At 36.6% G+C, this 24,369-nt stretch overlaps 1 protein-coding gene across 3 annotated transcripts in view; it reads left to right on the forward strand.

Moving 5' to 3' along the window:
- SON (SON DNA and RNA binding protein) overlaps positions 1 to 23,977 on the forward strand; it is a 40,358-nt gene extending 16,381 nt beyond the window's left edge. For 2 of the 3 annotated variants that reach the window (XM_082485010.1, XM_082485011.1), the window contains exons 4-12: positions 154 to 314; positions 2,620 to 2,760; positions 4,568 to 4,756; positions 9,021 to 9,131; positions 9,535 to 9,651; positions 16,943 to 17,090; positions 21,257 to 21,325; positions 21,415 to 21,530; positions 22,053 to 23,977. In XM_082485010.1, coding sequence (XP_082341136.1) covers positions 154 to 314; positions 2,620 to 2,760; positions 4,568 to 4,756; positions 9,021 to 9,131; positions 9,535 to 9,651; positions 16,943 to 17,090; positions 21,257 to 21,325; positions 21,415 to 21,530; positions 22,053 to 22,211 — 1,211 coding nt within the window. In that variant the 3' untranslated portion in view covers positions 22,212 to 23,977. Of the gene's footprint in view, positions 1 to 153; positions 315 to 2,619; positions 2,761 to 4,567; positions 4,757 to 9,020; positions 9,132 to 9,534; positions 9,652 to 16,130; positions 16,211 to 16,942; positions 17,091 to 21,256; positions 21,326 to 21,414; positions 21,531 to 22,052 lie in introns of those variants that run through there. The other variant, XM_082485012.1, reaches the window with a different exon arrangement.
- Positions 23,978 to 24,369: the final 392 nt, after the last annotated feature.

Genomic DNA, 24,369 nt, shown 5'->3' on the forward strand with positions numbered 1-24,369 from the left:
AGTACAATTGTAGTTATTTTCACAGAACATGGAAATGCACGGTGTGGGTAAAATCTTGTGTTTTGTCCTTGTACTTTGTTTAGTCTGCCAGAAATGCTTATTTATTATTAAATAATAATAATTTTTCTTTAAAAAAAAAATACAAATTTTTAGATAAGGCCCAGCTACTTGAAATAGCCAAAGCTAATGCAGCCGCCATGTGTGCTAAGTCCGGTGTTCCTTTACCACCAAGCCTGATGCCTTTGTTATCTCAAAAGAAAGACGACAAAGCCAATCAGAAGTCATCAAGGGATACACTAAAGGAGCTCACTGAGGTAAGTGAGAACAACAGTATCAAACCTGAAAATAAGCAAATTGGGTTTTTGTGACTTACAGGCAAGCTGTCATTCTGTGTGCTTGGTTTGCATGTAAGCTGGCTTGTGATTTGAGCCCTTATTCTCTACGCAGGTTTTTTAAGTCATGAAAACAAGTGGTTTAATTTTGTTGAAATACATAAAATCCCATTCTTCTGCTTTTCTTTGTTTTGATTCTGTTCTAATTTTATACGAATTGGTAGTTTTCCTTGCAGTCCTGTTAATAAAAACCAAAGCTTTGACTTTTAGTTTTGATTCTTGTGGTTTTAGATATTTATGTTCCTACTTTTATTAGTGAATTTCACATTGTTAAATGTATCTCTGGGTTACAATTCTAGTGCCCACTTCACATAGTTCTATGTATTTTAGTATGCACTCTACTACAATTTGAGATAATTCTTGTTGCAGTTCTATCCTATTGTAGTTCAAGTCTACAAATGGGCTATTTTTGTTCTGATTGTGGGGAAAAAATTGCTACTTGTCCTTTTACTGTAGTAACATCACCTTTTTCAATTTGCTGATTTCCCCCTATGCCATTTTCTCCCAAAAGCTAGAGAAAATTTGGAATGGGGAAAAAAAGTGCTTTTGGGTTGGTTTGTGGTTGTTGTTTGGTTGTGGGGTTTTTTGGTTGTTTTTTTTAAATTGCATCATCAGTGTGACAGTTCTGAAATACCTGTTTATGGAAATAACTTCTAAAATTAAGCAATGTCAAATTGCTGAAAAGTAATCTCTTAGTTGTGTGCAGGCGAGTGGAAGCAGAAGTACTTGTTAGTAAAGAAGCTGAGATTGTGCAGATACGCTGTGCAGACATCTTAAGTGGTTATTTGTGTAACCTGACCAAGATCCAGTGTAGCTAGTGCCAATCTGGAAGCCCAAAACCTGCCCCTTCCTTGCCCTTTCTGACTGTGGGACTCTGTTGGACGATGTTCCTATTCTGTTGAATCAGAATTGACCACAGAAGCAGTCCACGCCATCGTCATATGGTATTATGCCCAAGTGGAGAACCCTTCCAGAGCCTGTTCAGCTTCTTGCAAAGCTAGCTGTATTGTCTTTCCTCTCTGCAATGTAACCTGCAAACTGGACAAACTGCTTCCAATTAGTTGGGAGCCAACAAATTAATATAGATAATACATTTTGTTGATTAGCTTTCGAAATAGCGCAGGCTTTTCCTGTTGCCTAAAGAATGTGCTTCAGTCATTGTTTGGAGGCGTCTTAGCACAGGAGAGTGCAGGAATCTTTTTTTATAAGGACTCATGAGGACAATAGCATCAATGTGTCTTGATTTTTAGTGATGGAGCTGCCTGTTCGCTCCTTATATGCCAACAATCAAGTCATCAAACAGATGTGACTTAACTATGATATGAACTTGAACTAGAATCAAATCAGACGATGGCTGTACTTTGCTGGTATTATTTCCTCAAATATGTCCTCAAATGACTTTTCAGTATAGTTTTAATGAATGGGGATGTAATAGAAGCATGATACTAGACTATAGTGTTCTCAAATGCATTTTCGACTAAGTTATAGTTCCTACTAGTAAACACTCAGTGCAGATAACCATGATCAGTAAACAGTTTTTAATCATAAAATTCTAGCCTCTCTAGAATGTCTTTTTTTTAATTATTTTTTTTTTATTTTTCCCCTGGAGGCTCTCTTCTCATTTGACTGCTGTATCCCTGTAGCATCTATATGTTTTATATTCAATTTCTGTTGAATGTAAAATGGGGATGTCTTGTATGCCTGGCCAACATCAAAACATTTCAGAAGAAATCTGAGATCTTTTGGAGCCATTGCTTCTGAGTAGGTCCCTACACTACCAGTGGGAATTAGAATTAGTAAATACTAATTCTTAGGTTTTCCTGTATAGTACTTTTGTGAGTTATACTGAAGTTTCTGTCAGATTGCAATATGCTAGTTATGTGGGACACCAACCAGTGAGTTCCTGCTCTGGAATGTTTGCAGCCTTAGACACACATTCTACAACTAGCAGCGTTTACAAAGTTTTACATTATACTGCTGAAATCTTATGTCCGTGAAATTATTTGCTGCGTGAGTGCCTAGCAAACTTAGGTAGGTGTTTGATAATGTGTGTAAAATGTCAAAAGTTACATATATTGATGATATTGCTAAAAGATTTTTCCAGTTTATACCTCCTGCTTTAGGAAAGAAAAACACCTTTTTGTAAAAATGTTCTTTTGTATGTTTTGGTTGAAAGTCCAGGTTTATTCAGAGCTGTCATGTCCCCCTTATTTGTTTTTCTTTTTAGAAATGCAAGAAGATTGCTCAAAGCACAGATGATGTGATAGTGAACAAACCTCATGTTTCTGATGAAGAGGAAGAAGAACGTCCTTTCTATAATCATCCTTTTAAACTCAGTGAACCCAAACCTATTTTTTTCAATTTAAGTGTGAGTACTTCTTTAATTTTCAATATTTTAAATTGTGGTTATTTTTGAACAATGCAAGTAATTTTACAGAAATTAAGCAGGGTTTGATAATCTTGGTGAAATTACACTGGGATGTTGTTAAAAGTACTCTTGCTACAATAAAAAACTTACCTGCAGTATATGAAATTGTGGTAGGTAGTTCCCATAACTGGATTGAAACTTTTTTTTTGTTAATGCCTTTGGAGCTTTTAAAGCTTAACTAACATAAAAAAAATTGGTTTTACTTCACATTTTCATTGCAGAAATGTCAGTGTGTATTTACAAACAGCATTGGAATTGGAAAATATTTTTGGAATGGCATTATTTTTCTTAAAAAGACAAACAAAAAAGCACCAGCAAAATTCTAAAAGCATTTTGAGGTGTTCTAAATAAGATGATGCCATCAGCTTTGTGTGGACTCCAAATCTTGTATGATTGCTTCTTCAGCAGATCTCAAGTATTCACTGTAGGAAAAAAAACTTATGTTAGTTTTGAGATTAGCCAATAGAGAAGTAAGTGCTTGTTAAGAATGAGGATCACTGATGTTGCCTGTTACTCAGAGTCTAAATGTCCTGTGAAACCCCCGCCTTGGGGGAACTGCTTTTGAGTCTGTCAGAGCTTGTGTTGACACTTTCTGTGTATGAGCATGGTGGAAAGAATACAATGAGGAAGCACTTTAAATGCATCTGGGATTCGTATACTTAGAAACGTAGATTAGTTTCTGGGTTTGGTGGTTGGTTTTTTTACGGTTATATCTTTGGGGGGTTTTGGTGCCTATGAAATTCTGCTCTGATTTTGCAGGGTATAAAGTACTATAAAAGTATTAATACGCTAAGTGAAAATACAAATAGCATTTATTATCTATACCTTGTGGCATACACAAAATAAGCAGTAATACTTATTTGCATAAGATGTAAGGTAGAAATAGATTTAGACTTTATATTGTACCATTAGAAAGTCATACAACAAAACTGAAGAAACCTCGGGATTCTTACAGGCTCAAAAGCGGAATGTTCTTCAGTGGTTATGGGCTGCTCTGCATGTTTTCCACAGTTTTGACCCTTTTAGTATCATTCTTTCCATTCTTTCTGGATTCTAGACTTACTACTGTTTCCCATCCATGTTCCTTTGATAGTAGGAGTTTACCCAACATTGTGAGCTGTCTGAGCTCTGTTTGCCTCTTAGAAGAGCAACTTGTAGAAGAGATTTCTGCAGACTCTTAATATGTTAGCAATACTTTCTAAGGAAAACAAGCTCATAGACTTAATTTACTTCGAGATTCATGCTGCTGTTAAAAAAATAATCAAAGACTAGAAAACAAAATGTTGAAAACTGCTTTCTCTATATATAGTAATGCAGAGCTTTTTATCATCATGTGGATATAGCAGCAAATGTTTTTTTGCCACCCAGGATTTTTATTTTGGAGCTTTCCATTACAAAATGCATGTGGGGCAGATTTAAGATTGTTCTTTTTATGATGGGGTGGAGGGAAAGCAGGAGGTTAATTGTGAGAGTGAGATTTTGCATATTTTTGGCTGCTGAAGGTGATTTAAGTGATTTTAGCTTCTAGCTGTTTCATCTTCTCATGTTAGAGTTTGTTGTTCACTTGTGTTTTTAGGGCTGTGCTAAAATTATTTGTTACAAAGGCTTTCAGTTTGATGTTGGTAAGAAGGATGACTGTTTTATGAAAACTTAGTACCAAGTGTATGCAATAAATTGTTTCTTAAAGACTTGTTGCGAGTATTGTGTGTTTTCAATTTTTAACTTTTTCTCATTTTATTTCTTTAAGACTCCCAGCATAAAACCGGCACCACCACCACAACCAAAAAATCAGGTCAGCTTGTCAAAGGAGTTTCCTGTTTCATCTGGGTCTCAACATAGAAAAAAAGAAGCAGATAGTGTCTATGGAGAATGGGTTCCAGTTGAAAAAGGCAAAGAAGACAGCAAGGATGATGTTTTCCCCAAACCATCCATTGAGGTAAGGAAGGGAAGGAAAGCATATCATATAAGAAAACCAAAACTGTTACCTAGTCAGTCTGGTATCAAATTGCAGTCTGTGAAAAAAAAACGCTTACATAGGTAGTATCTAACACTGTAATAAGCTAATTATCCGAACTGCTGTGGTCTTCAGATTTGGTTGCCGTGTTCATGTGGGCAATGGCGAAAGCAACCTGTACTCATACTGTGTGCTTTTGTCAACTAGTGATGACTTTGTCTCAATGGAATTTAAACTTTTGCTTGAAGATGAAAAGCAAGTTTCTTGTCCAGTTTCCTTCAGAGGTTAATACCTTAAGTTGAGACTTTCATAATAATGAATTTAATAATTAAAATTGTCCTACCAATCTTAAAGCAATAACATTGCATTTGAAATGTAATACATTAAAAATAGATTTGAAAGTAGTTTTTCAAACTACCACTTCATCTGGATGTATCTAATTTAGCTTTACAGTCACATTTTCTCACACGTTGTCTTCCATGGGGCCTTCCAAAGGAAAATGTAATTGTATGTATAATACACTAAAAGAAAAAAACAACCCACAAATGTTTTTCCCCTTGAAATGTCTTCAAAAGGATATTTTGTGGGTTTTTTGTAATTAAGTAAATTAAATATTTAAAACAGACATTAATTTTTTCAAATTGATGTTACCTCACTCCGTCTGAAGACTTGTTCTCATAACTTTCAAAGCAGATAAACAAAAAAGCCTTGGCATCAATGTCTGATGAAACAATCTTTCCACTTGGTGCTTTTTGTTTTTCAAGAACTTTCTAAGATTGTACAATTCACTTCCCAAAGCACAGAAGGTATTTTCTTCTGTGTCTTTTACAGCATCAAAGCACAATGAATATAACTCATTCAACAGACATTTTCATGGCATACCTCAGTTTGATGGTCAGGTACCCAAGTCATTGTTCCCTCAGTGTAGATGGTAACTGCTGTTTGGTCTTTCTCATGAACCACTAATAAGACAAACATTCTGAAATGTTTGTGTAGAATGTCATTCCCAGTTACTAGTGTATATGTAAAAATTCCAGAGCATAGAAACACTGTGTACTAACGTTTGACTGTGTTTTTACCAGGTGGTAAAAAGTCTTGTCTTTTGAATGGTTAACGATATGCTCATAGTCCAGACAAGCTCTTTAGATGTCTGCATCCAGGTTGCCAATGACGCTAGGCTTGTGTCTTTGACAAGTTAGCTAAGCACTGATGGTTTGTGTATTATGTAGAAAAGGCCTTATAAATTGACGTTGGAGTAAATATATTAAAAATAACTTTCTTTCCTTTCTGTCATGTGTATCTTTATAAATGCTTGTAACAATGTTGTCTGTTTTTATATTTTGTAAATAAATATTTTTATTTGCATTTACCTTAACTTGGTTTGTGTTAAGGGTGATTTCAAGGGTCATTAGCTGACAGCAAGCATACCGTCCCCTTGGGTTTGTCAGTTCTTAATTTTGAAATACAGGAATACTCTTCTAGAAGCAGAATCCATGTATGTTTCTTCAGGGAGTCTGAAAGTTAACAGAGTATTTCTCTGCTTAAATTTTTAAATGCTTATGAGGACTTTTTGTGGATTTTGCTTCCTTGGAGCAAAATAAACCAGATAAGCTCCCTTGCTGTTGGACTAGGGTAGTGGGGGAGTGTGCTTGGATCCTCAGGAATTTTGACTTATAATTTACCTTCAGTCATTGTTAATTTTGAATGTGACAATTCTGATGCAAGTCTATATTGTCATTAAAAAGTATGTAATTGGTTTTATTGTTATGTTTTTATTCAAGTCACAGAATTAGTTATGGGAATAAGCAGTCTGAAATGGCCCTACTAATATATTACGAATCGTTTTAATGAAACATTATGGTCTTAATGTAGTTGTTTGTAGTAGTAGGAGATGGAGGGAGAAGTCTTGAGTAACCTGAAGTATCAGCGTGTCTCTAGAAGCCAGAGAGGCCTGTGAGAAAGAAGCTCTATTTGAAAGTCTGAAAGTATAGAGTTGAAGTGTATTTAAGTTTGGAGTATGCACAGGTGACTATTATGCAGAGAAGCCGTTGTGATCTAAAAATGTAGTAAATGCTTTTAGTGTATCAGTGGACCTACAAAGTATGTCAAAAATGCCTGCTTCTTATTGTCAGCCTCTTCCTTCTTGCTTCAATATTTGTGATTTGTGTCTGTGGGGAAGATGTTATTAAAAGTCAGGATGGGAAAGGCAGAACTCTTAATGGAGAATAGCATGCTGAACTTGAAACTGTTTTACTTGACTAAATAATAACAACTTTTCATACTTCAAGCAGAGATCGTTTTTTTTTTCAAGATCCAAAGCTGCCATCGAGTGTCTTGACATAATACAAAGCCATGAGGTCTCCAAAATGGTGACTGACCATGTGGGGAAAGTGTATGGGAATTCTAACTAACCAGGGTATCTACTAATAGGCCCCAGTCCGGTAAAGCACTAAAGTACACATGTGTGTTTAAGTATGTGAGTGGTCCCAATGTGGTTTCAGTGGACTACTTGCATGCCTATGTGTATTGCTGGATTGAAGCTTTTGGTGAGTAGAATAACTTTTATTTTTCTCCTGAACCAGTTTCACACTATATAAGGGGAACTTATAAACACCAGAAAGCGTGTATTTTAAACAAGCATTCTTTTACATATGTGACTCTCAGGTTAGTTGACTGTTAGAAAATATTTTAATTTTTCTTGTGCCTTGTTTATGATTTGTGTTGTCAGCTGGGATAATAAATAAGCATTGAAGTCAGTTTCATAGACACATAGGACTTCTGGGATTTTAAGTCTGTCTTCGTCAGTGTCAGATGTTTCACTAATGATTTTCCCTACAGAAATACTGTTTGTCCTAAACAGTAAAAAAAAAAAAAATACCCCCCCGTCTTAAAATAAGATTTAATAGCGAGAGTACAAAAAATAATTACTCCAGTTTATGCAATTGTAGACATTTGTGTCTCTTACTGTTTTTTACTATCAACTAAATTCTTGACCTGGTTCTTGTGACAAGGATTTCGTGGATTAACTGTATTTTTCTGTTCAGCAGATTCAATTTTAAATTCAGTTTCTTCCACTGACCCTTTATTCTAATATAATATGTGAGAGGCTAAGGTTATTGAGATAGTGACTAGCAAGAGATACAAGTCTTTTGTAAAACAAATTAAAAAAAAATAAATTAAACCATCACTTACTTTATGTCTATATGCCACCTGGTGTTTTGATTATTGGATTTCTTCTGTGCTTCAAACAGTTCCAGCCTTTCCATCTCCTTCGCATGCTCACATCTCCAAAGAAAATTCACTTGTTTCTGAGCACTATTCTCTTACTTCTTTCAAAATACAATGATCCATAAAATATACATAATCTGAAGAGCAAGGCACAAGTAATTTTACAAAAGAACTGTATACTAGCCATAATTTGTTACATCTTTATATCCCCAAATGTTTTGGATTTCTCTCTTCGTTGCATTGCTCAGAGAGTAGAGGTTTGCATTGAGCTTCTTCATTTGCTCCATATTTTTTACTCAATTGATTCTTATCAGTATGTATAAGATAGTTACAAATGTATTTTTCTTTAAATTTTTTTTTAGTTAAGCAGCACAGATCTAAATAATCCTTTCCGCAACAGTCAACTTTATGAGCTACCAGTCTGGTATTACCTTTATGCAAGTCTGTTTTAGGCTGAAGATTAAGATTTAAAACACTAAAAAGACAAGTTCATGGAATACATGGGATTCTTGCTGTAATTTTTTACACAATTAACTTGAAGTTTTAGTGTGACATAATAGTAGGGTGCTCATGTAAACAGCTCTGTATGAAGGCTTTTTTTTTTTTTTAATTCTTGGCTAAATTACATTTAATTCTGTTGCTGAATAAGATTCCATTGAACAATAATATGCTTTTCTATTTAAGTATTATACACCAGAACTTTTTGTGACCAAAATAGTTCTCTGAAAAGAATTCTTTTGATATTTTGTTTGTATAGGTGATGTTAAATGATCAGGGTGTTAGAAGTTAACTTCAGATTTTGGACTTAGGAAAGTCCATATTGTATATACTTAACAAGTATTCCCAGGGTTTTTTTTTTTCCATGTTGCCTATTTATATATCAAACCAACTATTCAGTGTGTAAAAGAACTTTGTAGTATTTGTAGTATGTTGTATTTATTCGACAACAGCTTTTTCCACATCAAATGGATATTATTGTGGTCTGATGTATTTTTAAAAATAATATTTTTCTTCCTAGGGCGTGGATATAACTACAGCTATGAATGATCGAGCACTGGCTCAGAAAAGGCTTAATGAAAACACATTTGATTTAGAGGCCATGTGCATGTTAAATCGCGCACAGGAACAGGTATGTTGCACTTTTTCATTAACATTTTGATGAACTTAAAGAAAGTAAATGTTTATCCTTTGTACCAGCTGATTTTTCCTTATGTATTTAAGTACAGGTTTTTGGAACCCTGGTTTATGGGCTCACGTTTAAAAATTCTGCCTTTATTTTGCGCTTCATAACGCTGATTTTGAGGATAAGCAAGCCATGAACTGTGAACTTGCTAGACTGAGCTCAGGTTTTAGGGTTAACATATAAACATTCTCAGCTTTTTGGAGCGTCTGCTTATAAATGAGTGTTAATGAACACAGCACTAAACATAAGGGAAGAATTGTTATGAAAATTATTGAGAAGCAACAGAGAATTGCAAAGAAAAAATGTGCAAATTTGTATTTTGGTCTTATATTTGATTTTTATTTTGTAGATTGACGCCTGGGCTCAATCAAACTCCATACCTGGCCAGTTCACAGGAAGTACTGGAGCACAGATACTGTCCTCAGATGAGCTGACCAACAGTGGTCCCCAAGCATGGATTAGAAAGGTAGAAGTTATGCACACATACTTGTCTAATTATCAAATTTTAAATAGCGATGGAAGTATCGGAAAATGCAAAAAACGTGCCTTAAAATTCTATGGTAATGCATGTGTCACATACAACAGGTTGAGTTAAATTGTTGTCTTTGATCATTTTAAATACTTGCTGCTGCTATGTCCATTTTGTTGTGCATTAAGGTGGTGTTCATGACATAGAGTACTTCAGTAAGGTGTGCGTCTGGTATTTGAGTCAGATTGGTTCATATATACGGTTACCTTACACTGAAATGCCGTTCATGATACTGGTATGGTTGCAGTGGTAGGTCCATCACTACTTTTACAGGTTTGGGACAGATCAGGCAAGGTTTGATCCTGATGTTATTGAAGTGATGATTTGGCATCAACTTCAATGAACCAAGTCCCAAACAACAATTTTGTTTGACTTAGTTCTATCTGATTGCTACTTTGCCTCTATTTGTATCACTAGTGTTTTCTGGGAACCAAAGATTTGGATTATTAAATCAGGAGTTGTAGTTGGGTTAATAAGTTTAATGTCATCCTACAGTGAAATAGTTACCTCTTACTGCAGAGTAATACTGGATTATTTTGGGGGTGTGGTGCGTCATACATACATGCGTTTTATAAGTTTAATAATTCATGCTTCATCTTTGAAAATGAATACTGAACTCTTTCAAGAAGTAGAACTGAGGAATTCAAGCAATACCCACCTTTCAGGCAAAAAGAGTAACGAGTTATAGCGGTCAGTCTTGCAAGTAATGTAGTTGAGTATACACTGTATCTGCTTATCCTTCCAGAACACAGTGTTAAGACAGCCCTCCAAGCTGGTAGGTTAGATTTGAGGCTTAGCTAAAATTTTCCATAAAACTCGGTATAAACTGAACACCAAAGTCTGGAATTATAATATCCTAAAGTTAGAAATATTTTTGCCAAGATTCACTAACTTATTTTTCCACTTTATATAGCCAAGCAATACAGAGAACCAGGCAACACAAGAGATCCACGTTACTTGCTAGATGTGAATCTTTTGGGCTCTTCTCAGTATTAATACAGAGCATAGATGACAAAGCCGTATTTTAAAAATTAGTAACTTTTGAGATTGTAACAAAATGTTGGGTTTGATGATTACAATAATTGTCCCTGGCGGAGGACCTTAGAAGTATAAAGCACTCGTGAGGGATGTATTGGTGAGAAAAGGAGAGCTTCTCCACCGCAAGGCTTGTGAAAGAGATCAGCAGGCCTAGGAGAGGGTTCTCCATTTCTGCACCTTGAGCGGGTTCCCAAGGCAACAGAAAGGGAGCATCTCTGATCATCTCTTTCCCAAGCCTCCTCTTACCCGTTTTCATTCCTTGAGGTTCTGTGCCTTACAGTGCTTTATAGTGACAGGAGCGTCCACTAAGAAAAGTTAAGTGGAGAAGGCAAGTGTGTTTTCCCTTGGTCTTTTAACTTCACTCTGTGATCTGCTTAAAAAAAAAACCCCAAAACAACCACCAAACAAAACAACAAAACATTTTGTAGGGAGAAAATGAGAGAAGAGATTGATCTCTGACTTGTGAACATGACTGCTGTGAGGAGCAGAAGCATATTGCAACATTTTGTTGAATCTAGAAATCAGACTAGGAGGCAGAAGCACTTCTGTCCCTCTCATAGCTGTAAGAATGTAGTGGTTTGCAGTAGTAGGCGTCCTCCCTAGCAAGCATCATGAGGTGTGTCGGAAAGGAGGCTGCTACTGGAAACAAGAAGAGTTTGGTGAAGAAGATGAGGACACGGTCCTCTTTCCTGCTCTGGCATTCCTCAGCTTGACTTCTTTTGCTCTTTTCAGGTTCCATATTCGCACGCACATTGCCATCAAACTCACAAGGTGACAAGTAGTTACAATCATGCGCCCTCTACAAAATGCATTAGGGGCTATACAAGACTCGTCCTGTTTTGGTTTTTGGTTTTTTGGGTTTTTTTTGTTTGTTTTGTTTTGGTTTTGGTTTTTTTTTTTTTTTTTTTAGGAATTGTGGGTCCTGTGAAAACCTTCACAAAACTTAGGTTTGATGAACTTAATGTGGAGTCACATCCTGTGGTTAGAGAATGATTCCACAGAAAAAAGTGAAGTAGGGATAATGGGTTATGAATGCATGTTATCTTTCTCAGTGACATGAATGCAAACCAACCATGAAATGCAAAGTACAGGTTGTATTTTACTTAGGTGCTTGAGGTTGTGTAACTTAGTTCCTGTTAAGTATGCAATGTAGCACTGAGAAGTCAGACTCGTTCTCCCTTTTTCTGTACTAAGAAAATGCATTTTAACATTAAAAAAACCCTAGTACTTGTAAATTTTTCATCTGCTAGTAGGGCTGTGGAGTTTGTTGGGGTATGTTGTGTGTGTAAATTAATGCATGTTTCTGACCGAAGATGTTGTTTACTGAAGGCATTTTGCTTGGGAGATTGCCATAAGCAATTGCCATAAGAGGACTTGTGGACATGCACTGTTCATCAGAAACAGAGCCCATGTCAGCTAGTTATTTGTGTATCATTAAACAAAGAATTAGAACATGTACAGACATTGTGCTTTGAGAGAGATAATGACAAAACTAGATAGATGTAACAAAACAGAAGAGCGGTGCCAGGAGGGGAGAAAAATTAAAAGTACTTGGGGAACTTGTTTGATAAGTACTGTCTTCACTTTGCATTTCTTGGATTTCAGCTTTTTTTTGTACTTTAAAAAGATTCTGGAGAGGTAATATGTACTCAAACCAAAATATGCCTGCAGTTTCAATTTTATCTCAATAAAATCTTGAGGGAATTAGTTATTGAAGTGGTTAATGTTGGCATACTTGAATGATCGACATACCATTTAGAAGTATGGTTTATTTTTCTAAGTAATGTGCTTATTTCATGATGTTCATGCGTAGGGTTCTGAGCAGTATTCATAAAGGGAATCATATGTTAGGTTTCTTGTACCATTAAAACAGATTTATGAACGATACTATCTTTTTCTTTTGAAAAGTGGTTTCTGTTTCAGTTTATCATCATTGGTGTAATCAGTTCACAAATATGACTTATTTGTTCTGGATGTTGCTTCTTCTCCCCCCCCCCCCCCCTTCCCTTTTTGCTTACAAATACACTGTGCCGCTGAATAAATGTCAAGGAAGTGGTCAGATTTTTTTTCCAAGCAAATTCTGTTGAGGTCTACTTACTCAGACTTTCCCAGACTCACCACTTGTTTCTGGATTTATCAGCTTAATGCTATAGCCTAAACTTGATCTCCAAACCAGGATTTTTGCAACATTTTACATGCACAGTAATGCTTTGCATCTCTTTCATTCAGTTGTGCTAAAGCATGACACACAGTTTACTGTGGCCGTTTGAGTGCTCTGCTTTGTGTAGCAAGTTCTGAAAAGTCAAAGTGTTCCTTCCATTCTTCCACAGTCCTAGCAGATGACTAAAATGCTAATGATGGAGGTAAAACTAAGTCTTGTGATTGTCACTTGCAGAAGAACTGCTGACCTTCTAACAAGGCCACTTATCAAAATACTTGTATTCCTATTGCCTTATATGACACAATGAGCTTTACTTGGAAATGAAGGCCACAGGGCAAGGCAAATCAACAACTGTATGTTAGTTATATTGGACTGGCTCCCTGTTCAGTCCTCAAATGTGGGTTTTTTTCCCCAGCTATTCTCAGCTTGCTTTCTACTGATAGTATACTAAAGCTGTGAACAGAAATGCTGAAGCTGATTGTGAGCAGTTTTTGTTAGGCATTTGATGGGATTCTTTAGAAAGGTATTCTTCTTGTTGTATTGAGGAAGGAATGTGGCTGCTACTAAAAGTGCCAGTTTATATAATGGAAAATTCAAGTACTTTGCAACAGTTTTGGCAAAGTTAGATGCTTGTTCCTGGTACTTGACTCAGAGAAATTCTTCAGAGTTAGTCTTAAAGTAATCTTTAAGACAGACCATTTTGCTATAGCTGAAACTGTCCACCTTTAAGCTTTGTTGTCTTTTGCTTAATTATTGCTCAAAAAAATAAACCTTTCTTATGACAGAACATGTGCTTTAATGCCATGTTAGCATTGTAAGAAGAAATGGGTATTTTCTTTTGAGAGAGCAGAAATTGTTGATGTGTTTTAAGGTCTCTCAAATAATTATGGCTTTAATATTTTGGATGATGTGGGTGCTGTTTTATAGATTATTCAGTTTGATGCTGTATGCTATCCTTTTTCCAAAGACAGCTGTTGCAGTTAAACAATGGTGACTGTTGAACTTGCGGTTCAGAAAAAAACTGTAAAATCATCTTTCAGATGTGATTTCTTGTTTGCTTGTTTAAGCCCTTAAATGCTAATTGAGGCATTTGTTAAAATTTGTTGCCCTAACATCGCTTTAAAAGAGGAACATTTTTAATTAAAATTACTAAAAGATGCTCTTAAGTGATCAGGTTTTACTCTGTAGCCTTCTTTTTTAAAGAAAAAGTCTTGACACAAGAATGTGGCTTATTAGTTGTCTCCATCTGCTGGCAGAATGGAAGTGTGCTTTACTTGGTTGACCTTTAATGGAATTTAGATATCAAAAGATGAGAAAAATGGTATTAAATTTTCATGCAGACTTACTCAAATTGAGATTAGTGAATGAAAGAGAACAATTATTTTGTAAATAATTAGTTAATTCCTACAACAGTAACCAAATACTTAGAAACCTGGGGGTTTATTTTGTTACATACTCTTCAGTTAGATATCCTCATTGTGGGCCAGATCTGCAAGGATACGTAGTTGCTAAATAGTTTTGTGAGACTTGGCCTTGTATGATTTTTAAAACTGAAAAGAAACATGTCTCTTGCTTCCCTGCTCTTGTTAAGGTTTGTACTATTTTTATGTTTTCAAAGGTACTTATAAACACAGTACTAGTTTTTACCCATACTCTATTAAATCATGGGCTGAGTGAAGTTAGTTAGAGAATATAATTGTATGGGTGCCATTAGAGATCTATATTCAGTTTATTATTAAAAAAAAAAAAAAAAACAAACCCAAAAAACTGAAAGAAGAACTTTTTTTCTCTGCTGCAGGCCGCCTTTGCTTCTTAAGTAAACTGAATCAAAGTAGGCTTCTCCTGGCTCCTTTCGTATTGGTACCAGAATTACTTCATTTAGCCTTTTAGTGTGATGCACAAGTACAGCTATTCTGTAATTAAACAAAACTGTCACTTCTAATTCCTTGTTGTCTTGGTTCTGTTGTACATGTTTAAGAGTCAGCATAGTGTAAAAATTTCCTACTAAAGTTACCAGATAGGATTCTGAATTCAGACATTAGAAGAGGTGTTTTTATTAAACTGCACTTTGGAATTTAGGAATCTCTTTATTTCCAGAATTTGGAATTTGTTTAGGCTCTGGAAATTCCTGTATAGGAACTGAGGGCTTTGATTATTGGCTACGAATAGCAATATTTTGATTCTGTTCTTTCTACACCACTCCTAACCCCTGAATTAGTACATTTACAGGTATGATGAGAAAGCTGTGTAACATTAAAATGACCTCATCAAGAAATTGCACTCTTATCATTTGTGAACTGAATACACGCTGGTGATAATGAAACAGATGTTTATATTGAAAATTCTATCATTGCAAAGCAGGTACAAAAGAGGAATCGGAACCCAGGGTGACATTGACTGGGGTTTGTATCATTCTCTGCATGGTTGCCCTTTTCTTATGAGAGGTTCCTGGAAAAAAGAGGGGAGGATGAAAATGGAAGTAAGTAAAAGCCATTCTAGGTGTATAGATTGAGGCAGTTCATATCAAAGAAACTGATTGTCTCTGTGTACACACACACATTGCATGGTCTGCACTAGTCCGTGAAAAAGTTGGAGAGGTGCACTTAGCCTCTCTACTCTTCCATCAAAGCACTTTGTTATTAAATGCAACATCCAGTTGCATGATTGATAGGTGTTTACTGTTCAATAGGTAAATATTTGGAGAAGTCCTGCCACAATCTTCAGCAATTTTTTTTTTTTTAATTTTTTACCACCACGTAGAGTGGGGAGTACGCACACGCATCATTAATGTGTGTCAGCTGCCAATTTGAAATCCCCTTAAAAATGTATTATCGTTAATCACTGCAAAAGTAAGATTCATTTTGTTTATGTACAAATCAAAACCAAGGACCTACCAGTCCTTTGTCCAAATCTGGGAAACACTTACTTTTGCAAGCACAACTCAAAGGAGAAGAAAAATGTTCTATTAATTTACTTTGATAGTAAGCAAAATTTTCACAAAAATACTAGGCATTGTATCATCTAACCTACTATGCGAAATAACTGATGGACTTATCAGTGCCAGTGTGTAAACTTGTATATTTTAAGGCAAGCAATTTTTTGCTGTGATGGAAATGATTGACTTACTTACTTGGGTCAGTGGGGGGGGCAGAAGAGAGATGATAGTTCACAGAATAACCTGTGAACTTTCACCCCTCTATATGGAAACTTGTTTCAGGGTCAAATCCTTGTAGCTGCCTTCTTGCCACGGTCAATGCCAGCCCTACTATTCACAACACTGCGGCCATCGAGGCCTAGGTACGTAAACATTTAAGGAGTTTTTAAAGTTCTTTACATCAAAACAGATTTTTAAAATTTCTGTTTATAAGCTGTCACCATTTAACAACTATTATGTTAATGATGATTTGAAAGAATGTGAAGACTACTGCTGCTAAACTGTGTGGCTAAGCGCCTTTTTTTCCTTTAAAAAAAGAAAAGAAAAACCTGTATGTTTCATGTGGATTTTCAGAGTAGAACTTGAATGTGCAACTGCTGTGTAATAAAATGGGGAAACTTTTTTTTTTTTAATATATTTAAAATACGCCTAAACACTTTGTGAATGTCATTACTAAATGTGCTTGTATTTTGTTCAATAACTAGGTACACTTGGCACGCATGTTGCCAGTTAAACAGTTAACACTGCCTCCTTTCACGAGATGAGAAGAGATGCATTGGAACCAAAGTAGCGTGTTTAAAAATGGACGGTTATCATTTTGTTAAATACATATGTCTGAAATGGGTCCCTTGCCACTTCTGGATTGCATTAGAATTTTCTTAAGTTGTTCTTTTTTGAAAATATTGATTTGTGTCTCGTGTGTCTGCGTGAATTCTGGTTTATACAAGATGTTAATGTGTATAAAGCGAAGGTGTATTTTTTTTAATTAAGTCTGTGAAAGGTTGTTAGAAACGTTTTTTTTGGAAGCTCCCACTTATTTTCTAAAACCCCAGTGCTAACTTTAGGACTTGTTTTACTTTTCTTTTTCTGGATAGGATCAGTTCTTAAGAGCAGCCCCTGTAACTGGAGGAATGGGAGCTCAACTGATGAGAAAAATGGGTTGGAGAGAAGGAGAAGGGCTTGGAAAAAACAAGGAAGGCAGCGTTGAGCCTATTATGGTCGACTTTAAGACAGATCGAAAAGGTAAGCGCTTCCTTAAATGTCTTATGGCAGTATAAACTTCTCATGTCTGTTCTGGAGATAGGCAAAATAACTTCAAAGTAGTATGCTTTTTCTGGGTACAACTTCACTGTAAAAATTAAGACTGTTGTAGATTATTTTGGTACTAGGTTTTCAAGCCCCGGATTATGTAAATAGGCTTTGTCCTTATGCCTGTGAACTCTTCCAGACGTTCTTTGACTTTCCGTAGCCTCCACCTTCCATTTTAAAACATGCTTCTCAGTGGTCCTTAAGTTAGGGATGTGTTTCAGTTGGATGTATGGAGGAGGCAAGGGCAGGGAAATGAATTGTGGAGAAGCCATTGTGGTTGGTCTAGAGAAAGTGGCTGAAGCAGGAGTGGAGCAGGACAGAAGATTGAATAGTTTGATCAGTATTAAACTGAGGTGAAGAACAGAGGTGAGAGCTACAGAGTTGAGTTACCGCTGCCTTTCAGCTGAAGTCTTGATACAAATGGACTGTCACACTGATGTTTTTACATCTTCTGAAGCGATTCAGTTTCCTTTTTTGTCCCTCTGATCTCCCTGCTGTTCTGTCTCCTAGTTTGATCTTGCTGCAGGCACCTCTGCTCAACTACAATGATGTTTCCCTGATTGTTTCCAAGGATTGCTTTAGCAATCTTTCCTCCTCTTCTTTACATAGTCCGTGGCCACAGGGGGAGAACTGTTGCACTCATCTCATTTGATTAAAAGACCTGTAATTTTATTTACAGGTAGCGTGGAGCTGCTTAAGCTGGCAGCATGGTTTATGTGGTAGGCCATCTCCCCAGCATATTCAGCAAGAGTTCTGTTTTCAGAGTGAATGTTTATGAAAATTTTCCATGTGAAACACCTATACAAGTTCTAACCATTTTAAATACAAGGTGCAGAATTTCAGCAGTCGAGATTTAAGATTTAGTTGTTTTATTATGCACGTTGCCAAAATAAGCAATTCAACACTGGCTGCAGGAAAAGAAATTCTTACTGTTGTTCTCCTAAATTTTTTTTTTTAAAAATTGGGAACCTTTAATACATGAAATATATCACATCTAATATTAAAGCATGAAAATACTTTGAATTACGGGTTTGCATTAGCTTTTGTCAGTGCTTATAATTGAGCTCAGAAGAAAACAAAGCATATAAATGCAAATGTTTTGAAGTTTATTTGCAGAGATGCCGTTGGAGGAATCTTTAGGTGTCAAAACCACTAGTTCTCAATACAGAGAGAGTTCAGTACTGCTCAAGTGACACCGAGCTAGCAGTGAAAATATAATTTAAACCTTTAAATATTAAGTGCAAAGAGGTAGAAAATGAGAAAGCAGGCCTACGTTATGAAAATACCCGTTGTTTTCTTTCTAAATTCTAAAGACCTTCTAGCAGCATAATACAGTTTTATAAATAGAGAAGCGCAACAATCTTGAAGTACAGAAGACAATAATACAGACACCTTCATTTTATGTGAATAATGACCAAACTGCTTTTCAGCTGTTTTTCTTCTGTGCAACCTCTCTGTTGGGGGGGTGGGGTGGGTGGGATATCTGGTGACAGAGTGATTGCCAAGAAAATCTTTGAAAAATATTTTGTTACTGTTACTTAGTTACTGCGATCTTGTTAGACATTGTCTTGTACAGTTCTCACTGCTGGTAAGAGTTCCTTTAATTTAGCTTGATTAATACCAGTCTGAGGGAAGAAATTGAAAACAGTCAATTTCAGTATTATTTTCTCAAGCAGCCTGCATAACATGATGGTGAATTTTTGTGGTGAGGAGGGAAGGGTTAGCCCTGTTCATTAGGTTGCTTGCTTCTTGTCACATCATAGGAAAGAGACAGTACTGCTGCACAACCTGTGAACATTTTGAACATTAAAATCATTTTGCTGGTACACAGTTGTGTCACAGCTCAAGTTTCCAGTTCTAGAAGTGTCCCCCAGCATCCTCATGTGCTTTCTGATACAAATTTCCTTAATGCCTGCAGAATTTGATACCAAAGTTCCAAGCATCAAGTACTAAGGCCTGAGACAGGATCAGGTCCTCTTTGTGCTGGACATTCTGTAGCAGATAGTTCACTCTTTCTGCTTCAGAACAGTCTTCAATAACAATTAAAAATCTTAAATGGAGTTAATGGATGCCTCTTCCTGGTGTGTGTTAGATTCATCTGAAAATACTGATAACCTTAGTGATAGCCGTGCTTTGCTTTAATTTCATAATTTTAAAATATTTTATTATTATCATATATGCAGTCTTACCTGATAACTTCTACAAAAAAATCTGAAGGTGTTCTGTGTTGCTAAAGAATAATTTTTAATGTTGAGCCAACCGAGTTTATAATAGAGGGAGACAACTTGCATTATGAAGAGGCAGCATGTTTCCTGCCTTGCAAAGAAGCAGCTGAACAGTGATTATACTTTCATGACGAGTAGCTGAAAAGCTTCTTCAAACATTAGTGTTCTTTGATGCTTAAATGTATACAAAGTCAACTTTAAAAAAAGTTCTGTGTAGAGGTTTAAAGAAAAGTCAGAAATTTTCAAAAGGACTCTGTTATTAAGTAACCAACTGGTTTTCGTTCTGCAAGGGTTTTTTTAACACTTTTTTAGAACTTATCCCCCAAATAAAATTGTATTTCTAGATGCAGGAACAAGCAGTTTGCTAAGGAGTTACTTGGTAGGCTGCACTAAGACATGAACCAAAATGTTGTCTGCCTTTGCCATAGCTTTCCCTTGGACCCTTTTTTTTCCAAACATTGAGTGAGATCTGTAATTCTCTGACAGACAGCATTGAAACCAAACCCTTCTTGGCTTTGCTGTCAGCCAGTACATTGTTGGTTGTCTACGTTCAAAGAAACATGGTCTATCAGCAGAGCTTGTCAGAGTCCATTGCACCTTTCTTGAAAGAACCCTCTTGAGGTACTGGGGGCAAGATGTGGAGGACAAATGTCAGTGACTCAGAATGAGGGAAACACAATATTAATGCGGAGAATGTCAGTTTTTTTTTCTTTGGTGGAAATCTTTGGTTATTTTGAATATAAAATTTGGTAAAGGGAAAAAAAAACAACTTTGTTTCGGTGTTTGTCATCTATGAGGGTTTCACGCCACTTGAAAAGTCCTTACTTAGGAGGTGCATTGAATATTAGAATGAAAATCTGGTAAGGAGGGAAGGATTTTCTTTTAAAGCAAAACAGACCAAAACAAAATGGCAACCTAAAAAAGCTGAAGGAACAGGAAGAAACTGGAAACAATTGCAGTATCTCTCTGTCTATTCGCCAAAGCCAGGAACAGAAACAAATTGAGGTAAGAAACAAAGTAATGTTGAAGGATTGAAGTCGGAGAAATTCTGCAAAAACGGTCAGGTATTTTGTTTGCGTGTATTTAAGGTAACGGCAAAGTGAATGGAAAGAAACTTGAGTCACTTCATAAGCATGGCATGGTTACTGGCATTTGATAGGTTTTTGGCAATTGTTACACCTTATTTCTTAGTCTTGTAAAGGAGAAAAATGCTCAACTTCTGTGTTTCACAGTAACTTCCGTTGGAACTTCGTGCTCTTTGTATTGAGTTGGGGCCCAGTTGCATGCTTTTCTGCTAATTTATATTGAGGTGTGATTGAAATCACGGTAATTGGGCTTTGAATTGCACATAAAGGATGAATATTTTAATACAGTTAAATAAAGAGAGCACATGTTATCAGAACACAGCACTGTGTTACTCGAATCATAAAAGGACATACTAGGTACACTTTTTGCTGTTTCATGGAAATACTTCAGATGCTTTTTATGTTAGAGGCAAACTGTTAAGACAGTGGATGACTTTCGGGTTGCACAAAGCAAATACTGAATGAGGAAATGTTTTTAAGTTTATCTCTTGTTCAGTGTTTCTCCAAAGGTGGCATGGAATACCAGGGGTTTCCTGACTTGCATAAGACTACTCAAAGTTTTCTACTGCCTGGCTTGTTCGGAGTCTTCATGGAGCAGTTGAGAAGAATGTTACATGTAGTATGGAGGGAAAAAAAAGCTGGATGAAAGGGAGGGTTGAAAGACTTGTGAAAAGACAGTTGCATGGTGTCTCCAGGTTTCATCTCCACTGATACATGTTAATGCTTTACTGATGAGAATACAGAAATCAGGTGGGAATCATAAATGTAAACTTTATTGTGTTTTGTTTAGGGCTTGTTGCTGTGGGAGAGAAGGCACAAAAGAGATCTGGACATTATGTTGTGATGAAGGATCTTTCAGGTGAGATTCTTACTTGTCTAAAAAAAAACTCATTTAAAATGATTGCTTTGAGAGTGGCGTTGAAATTTCAAATACATTTTATCTTTAAGGTAAACATCCAGTTTCTGCATTGATGGAGATCTGTAACAAAAGAAGATGGTCACCACCTGAATTTGTGTTGGTGGATGATAGTGGGCCTGATCATCGCAAACATTTTATCTTTAAGGTATGTTTGAGTTTCCTTGTTTGCTGGTGGTTTCTCTATTAAAGGTGATGTAAATTCATGTTTACATCTGTATATAAGCATACAAGCCACCTCAGGCATGGATGAGGACTGCTAATTTCAGTCCTGTTTCTGTGAAGGCCAAAATAGAGCTCTCAAGCACATTAATGTGTAAATTTGTCAACAAACACGCTATTCCACTTACTAAAATTAATCACCTATGTGGTTTCATATTCTTGCTGTTTACTTGCAGGCGTGATGTTGAATCTTACTGTTGTAAAGGTAGTGAGTGAGATTTAGTGGTTTTTGTCCTTCAGTTATGTTACGATGTGGGCTTTCTTTTTCATGTAAGACCTTGTATTAGCAGTTACTACTTGGAAATGATTGTGCTTACAGACCAGACGTGGATTTTGTCTATGTCTAAAGAGGAATTACATAGAGAATGTGCTTAAAGGAGCCTCGAAGCAGAAATGAAGAGGCACTTTCTAACGCTTCCTTTTTTTCCTCCCCCTCTTTCCTAAACAGGTGAGAGTCAATGGAAACGAATATAGGCCTACTTTTGCCAGCCTTAATAAGAAGCATGCTAAAGCCACAGCAGCAACTGCGGCTCTCCAAGCGATGGGACTTGTACCAAAGGAAAGCATGGTTAATACCACCATGTTTAGGAGTGCCTCACACCGCTAGATATTGTTTTTTATATTGACATTATTTCAGATAATTTTACTCTGCACAAAAATGGTATTTGCCCTTTCATGTTGTAAATACATCGGCAATTCCCACGTTGTAAAAACTGTACAGACACCTTCAGGTTTTTCTTTTGTACCATCAAAATGTATTTAAATCATACTTAGTTTTTGGTATGTTTATATTGTTTACATTAGTGATGTAATTATTTCTTAAATGACTAAATCAGATGACAGACTCTGGAGGCATCAGTAATCCAAACCCTTGTTTTAAAACTCATGCAATTTCTCTTCAATACGGAATGTTAACACTTTCATACTGTTTTGTACTATGCTGCAGTTTTCCCTGGTCTCGGTAAAGCTACTCGTGCACTTTTGCCGGCAGCTGGTAAAAGGGCGTGTGGCTTACGTGGCTTACCTTAGTCTAGTCGAGGCTGGCGTGTACTGCTGGACAGATACTGGGCCAGTACTGGGACCCCTGTGAGAAAGCCCGCGGCGGCAGCCCTGTTGTACAGTGTTAATGCTGCGGCTTCTCTTTGAATTTCATTTGGGGGTTTAACTCGGTGGTGCACTGCAACTGGCCGTACAGCCCATACTCTAGGACATACGCGATTAGGCAAAAGACTTACGTTCAAAGGGATGGCAGAAAGTCCAGCAATGGAACCGATGAGACTTGCGATGTAAAGGTGACTCTCCCTGCATGTTCTAAGAAGGGAGATGATGGAGTTGTCTATTCCAAACAAATTAACACACTGCCTGATGTTGATTGTATGAATTTGTGGTTAATGTGAATTTTAAACTCTTAACAAATCTACAACTGGATTCGGGGGGGAGGGAGGGGATAGAATGATGCTTAAATTGTTGTACCCAACTCAGTCAATAAAGCAGCACAAGTTCATAATCTTAATCACTGGTCAGTAAACAGTAATTAAAAATGTATGCCAAAACAATTTTTTGAAGAAACGCACAGTATAAAACTATGCTTTATCAAGATTATCAGCAGCTGCTAGGGTTGCAGAATCAGTTCTAGTCATTTTTGGTTGCTTTGGACTATTACCAAATTAACTCCTTGGGCTTAAATTTTCTGTAATGGTACTCTGCCCTCAAGGAGACAGCCTGATCCAGAGTTTTGGCAGTTTGACAAGGAAGAGTATGTAGAAAGCTTTTCCTTCCTCTTTTTTTTTTTTTTTTTTTTTTTTTTTTTTTAATTTAAGACGTATTAGTATTTTAGCTATGTGCACTTTGAATTGGAAAGGGCATTGTACACCTCCTGCCAGATTTGTCTGAGTGATGAGCAGATTGCCAGGATTTACAGACTCTAGTGGTTCAGGTGCTTATTTCAGAAAAGTCTTTTTGAGGTCTCTTTGTATGACATCTACTGACCAGAGCTTCGTCTGGGGCAGGAACAAAATACAGTTTGTACGCAGTAAGGCTGTGCTCAGGCCTGATGTGAATGACCTTTGCAATGGTAGTAGGAACGTGGAGGTGAAGAATGACGAGTACCTCTTCTTCCGCAAAGTAAGGCGACTCTGTGTGTATGTATTCTGTCAACTGTTACAGAATAAGGTGTCTGCCTTTGCCCTAAAGGGACAAGGATCGATGTCTCGTGTTGTGTACAGCAGAGAAATGGTATCTGGTTCTCCACTGCGCATTTCTGAGAAATAAACCCCTTACTAGTCTGTCAAAGCGCTCTAGAAATGCCTAAGTTAATTTTCATGGACGTAGTTGTCTTTAATTAAACTTTTTCCCTTTGGCGTCTCGCCTTCAGTCTCTGACTAAATGTTTGAAAATCTTCTTGCCTTGTTTGCTGAACTAGCTGGAAAGTGTGTATAAAATCCAAAAGAAAATGAGATGGTACAGCAATGGAAAGATCTACTCTGGGAGAACTGGGTATTGTATCTAGCTTAGCTGAAGTCTGGCTTTTTGATGTACAACTTAAAAGTCATTAACTCGGGATGTGGGAGCAGATCCTTATCAGACTTTTGTTTAAATGTCTGGTTTGATAGAGGTAAAACGTGAGAGATGGTGATCATTCTGTTAAATCTGGTGTCCACGTCAGCACTGCTTTCACAGCTGTACAGTATCAAATCTGGGAACGTACAATCTCTTGTTTTGCTCTTTTTTTTTTTTTTTTTTTTGGGTCTGTATTCCCCATGTAT

This window comes from Vanellus vanellus, assembly GCF_965231255.1.
Source record: "Vanellus vanellus genome assembly, chromosome: 1".
Lineage (NCBI taxonomy): Eukaryota > Metazoa > Chordata > Aves > Charadriiformes > Charadriidae > Vanellus > Vanellus vanellus.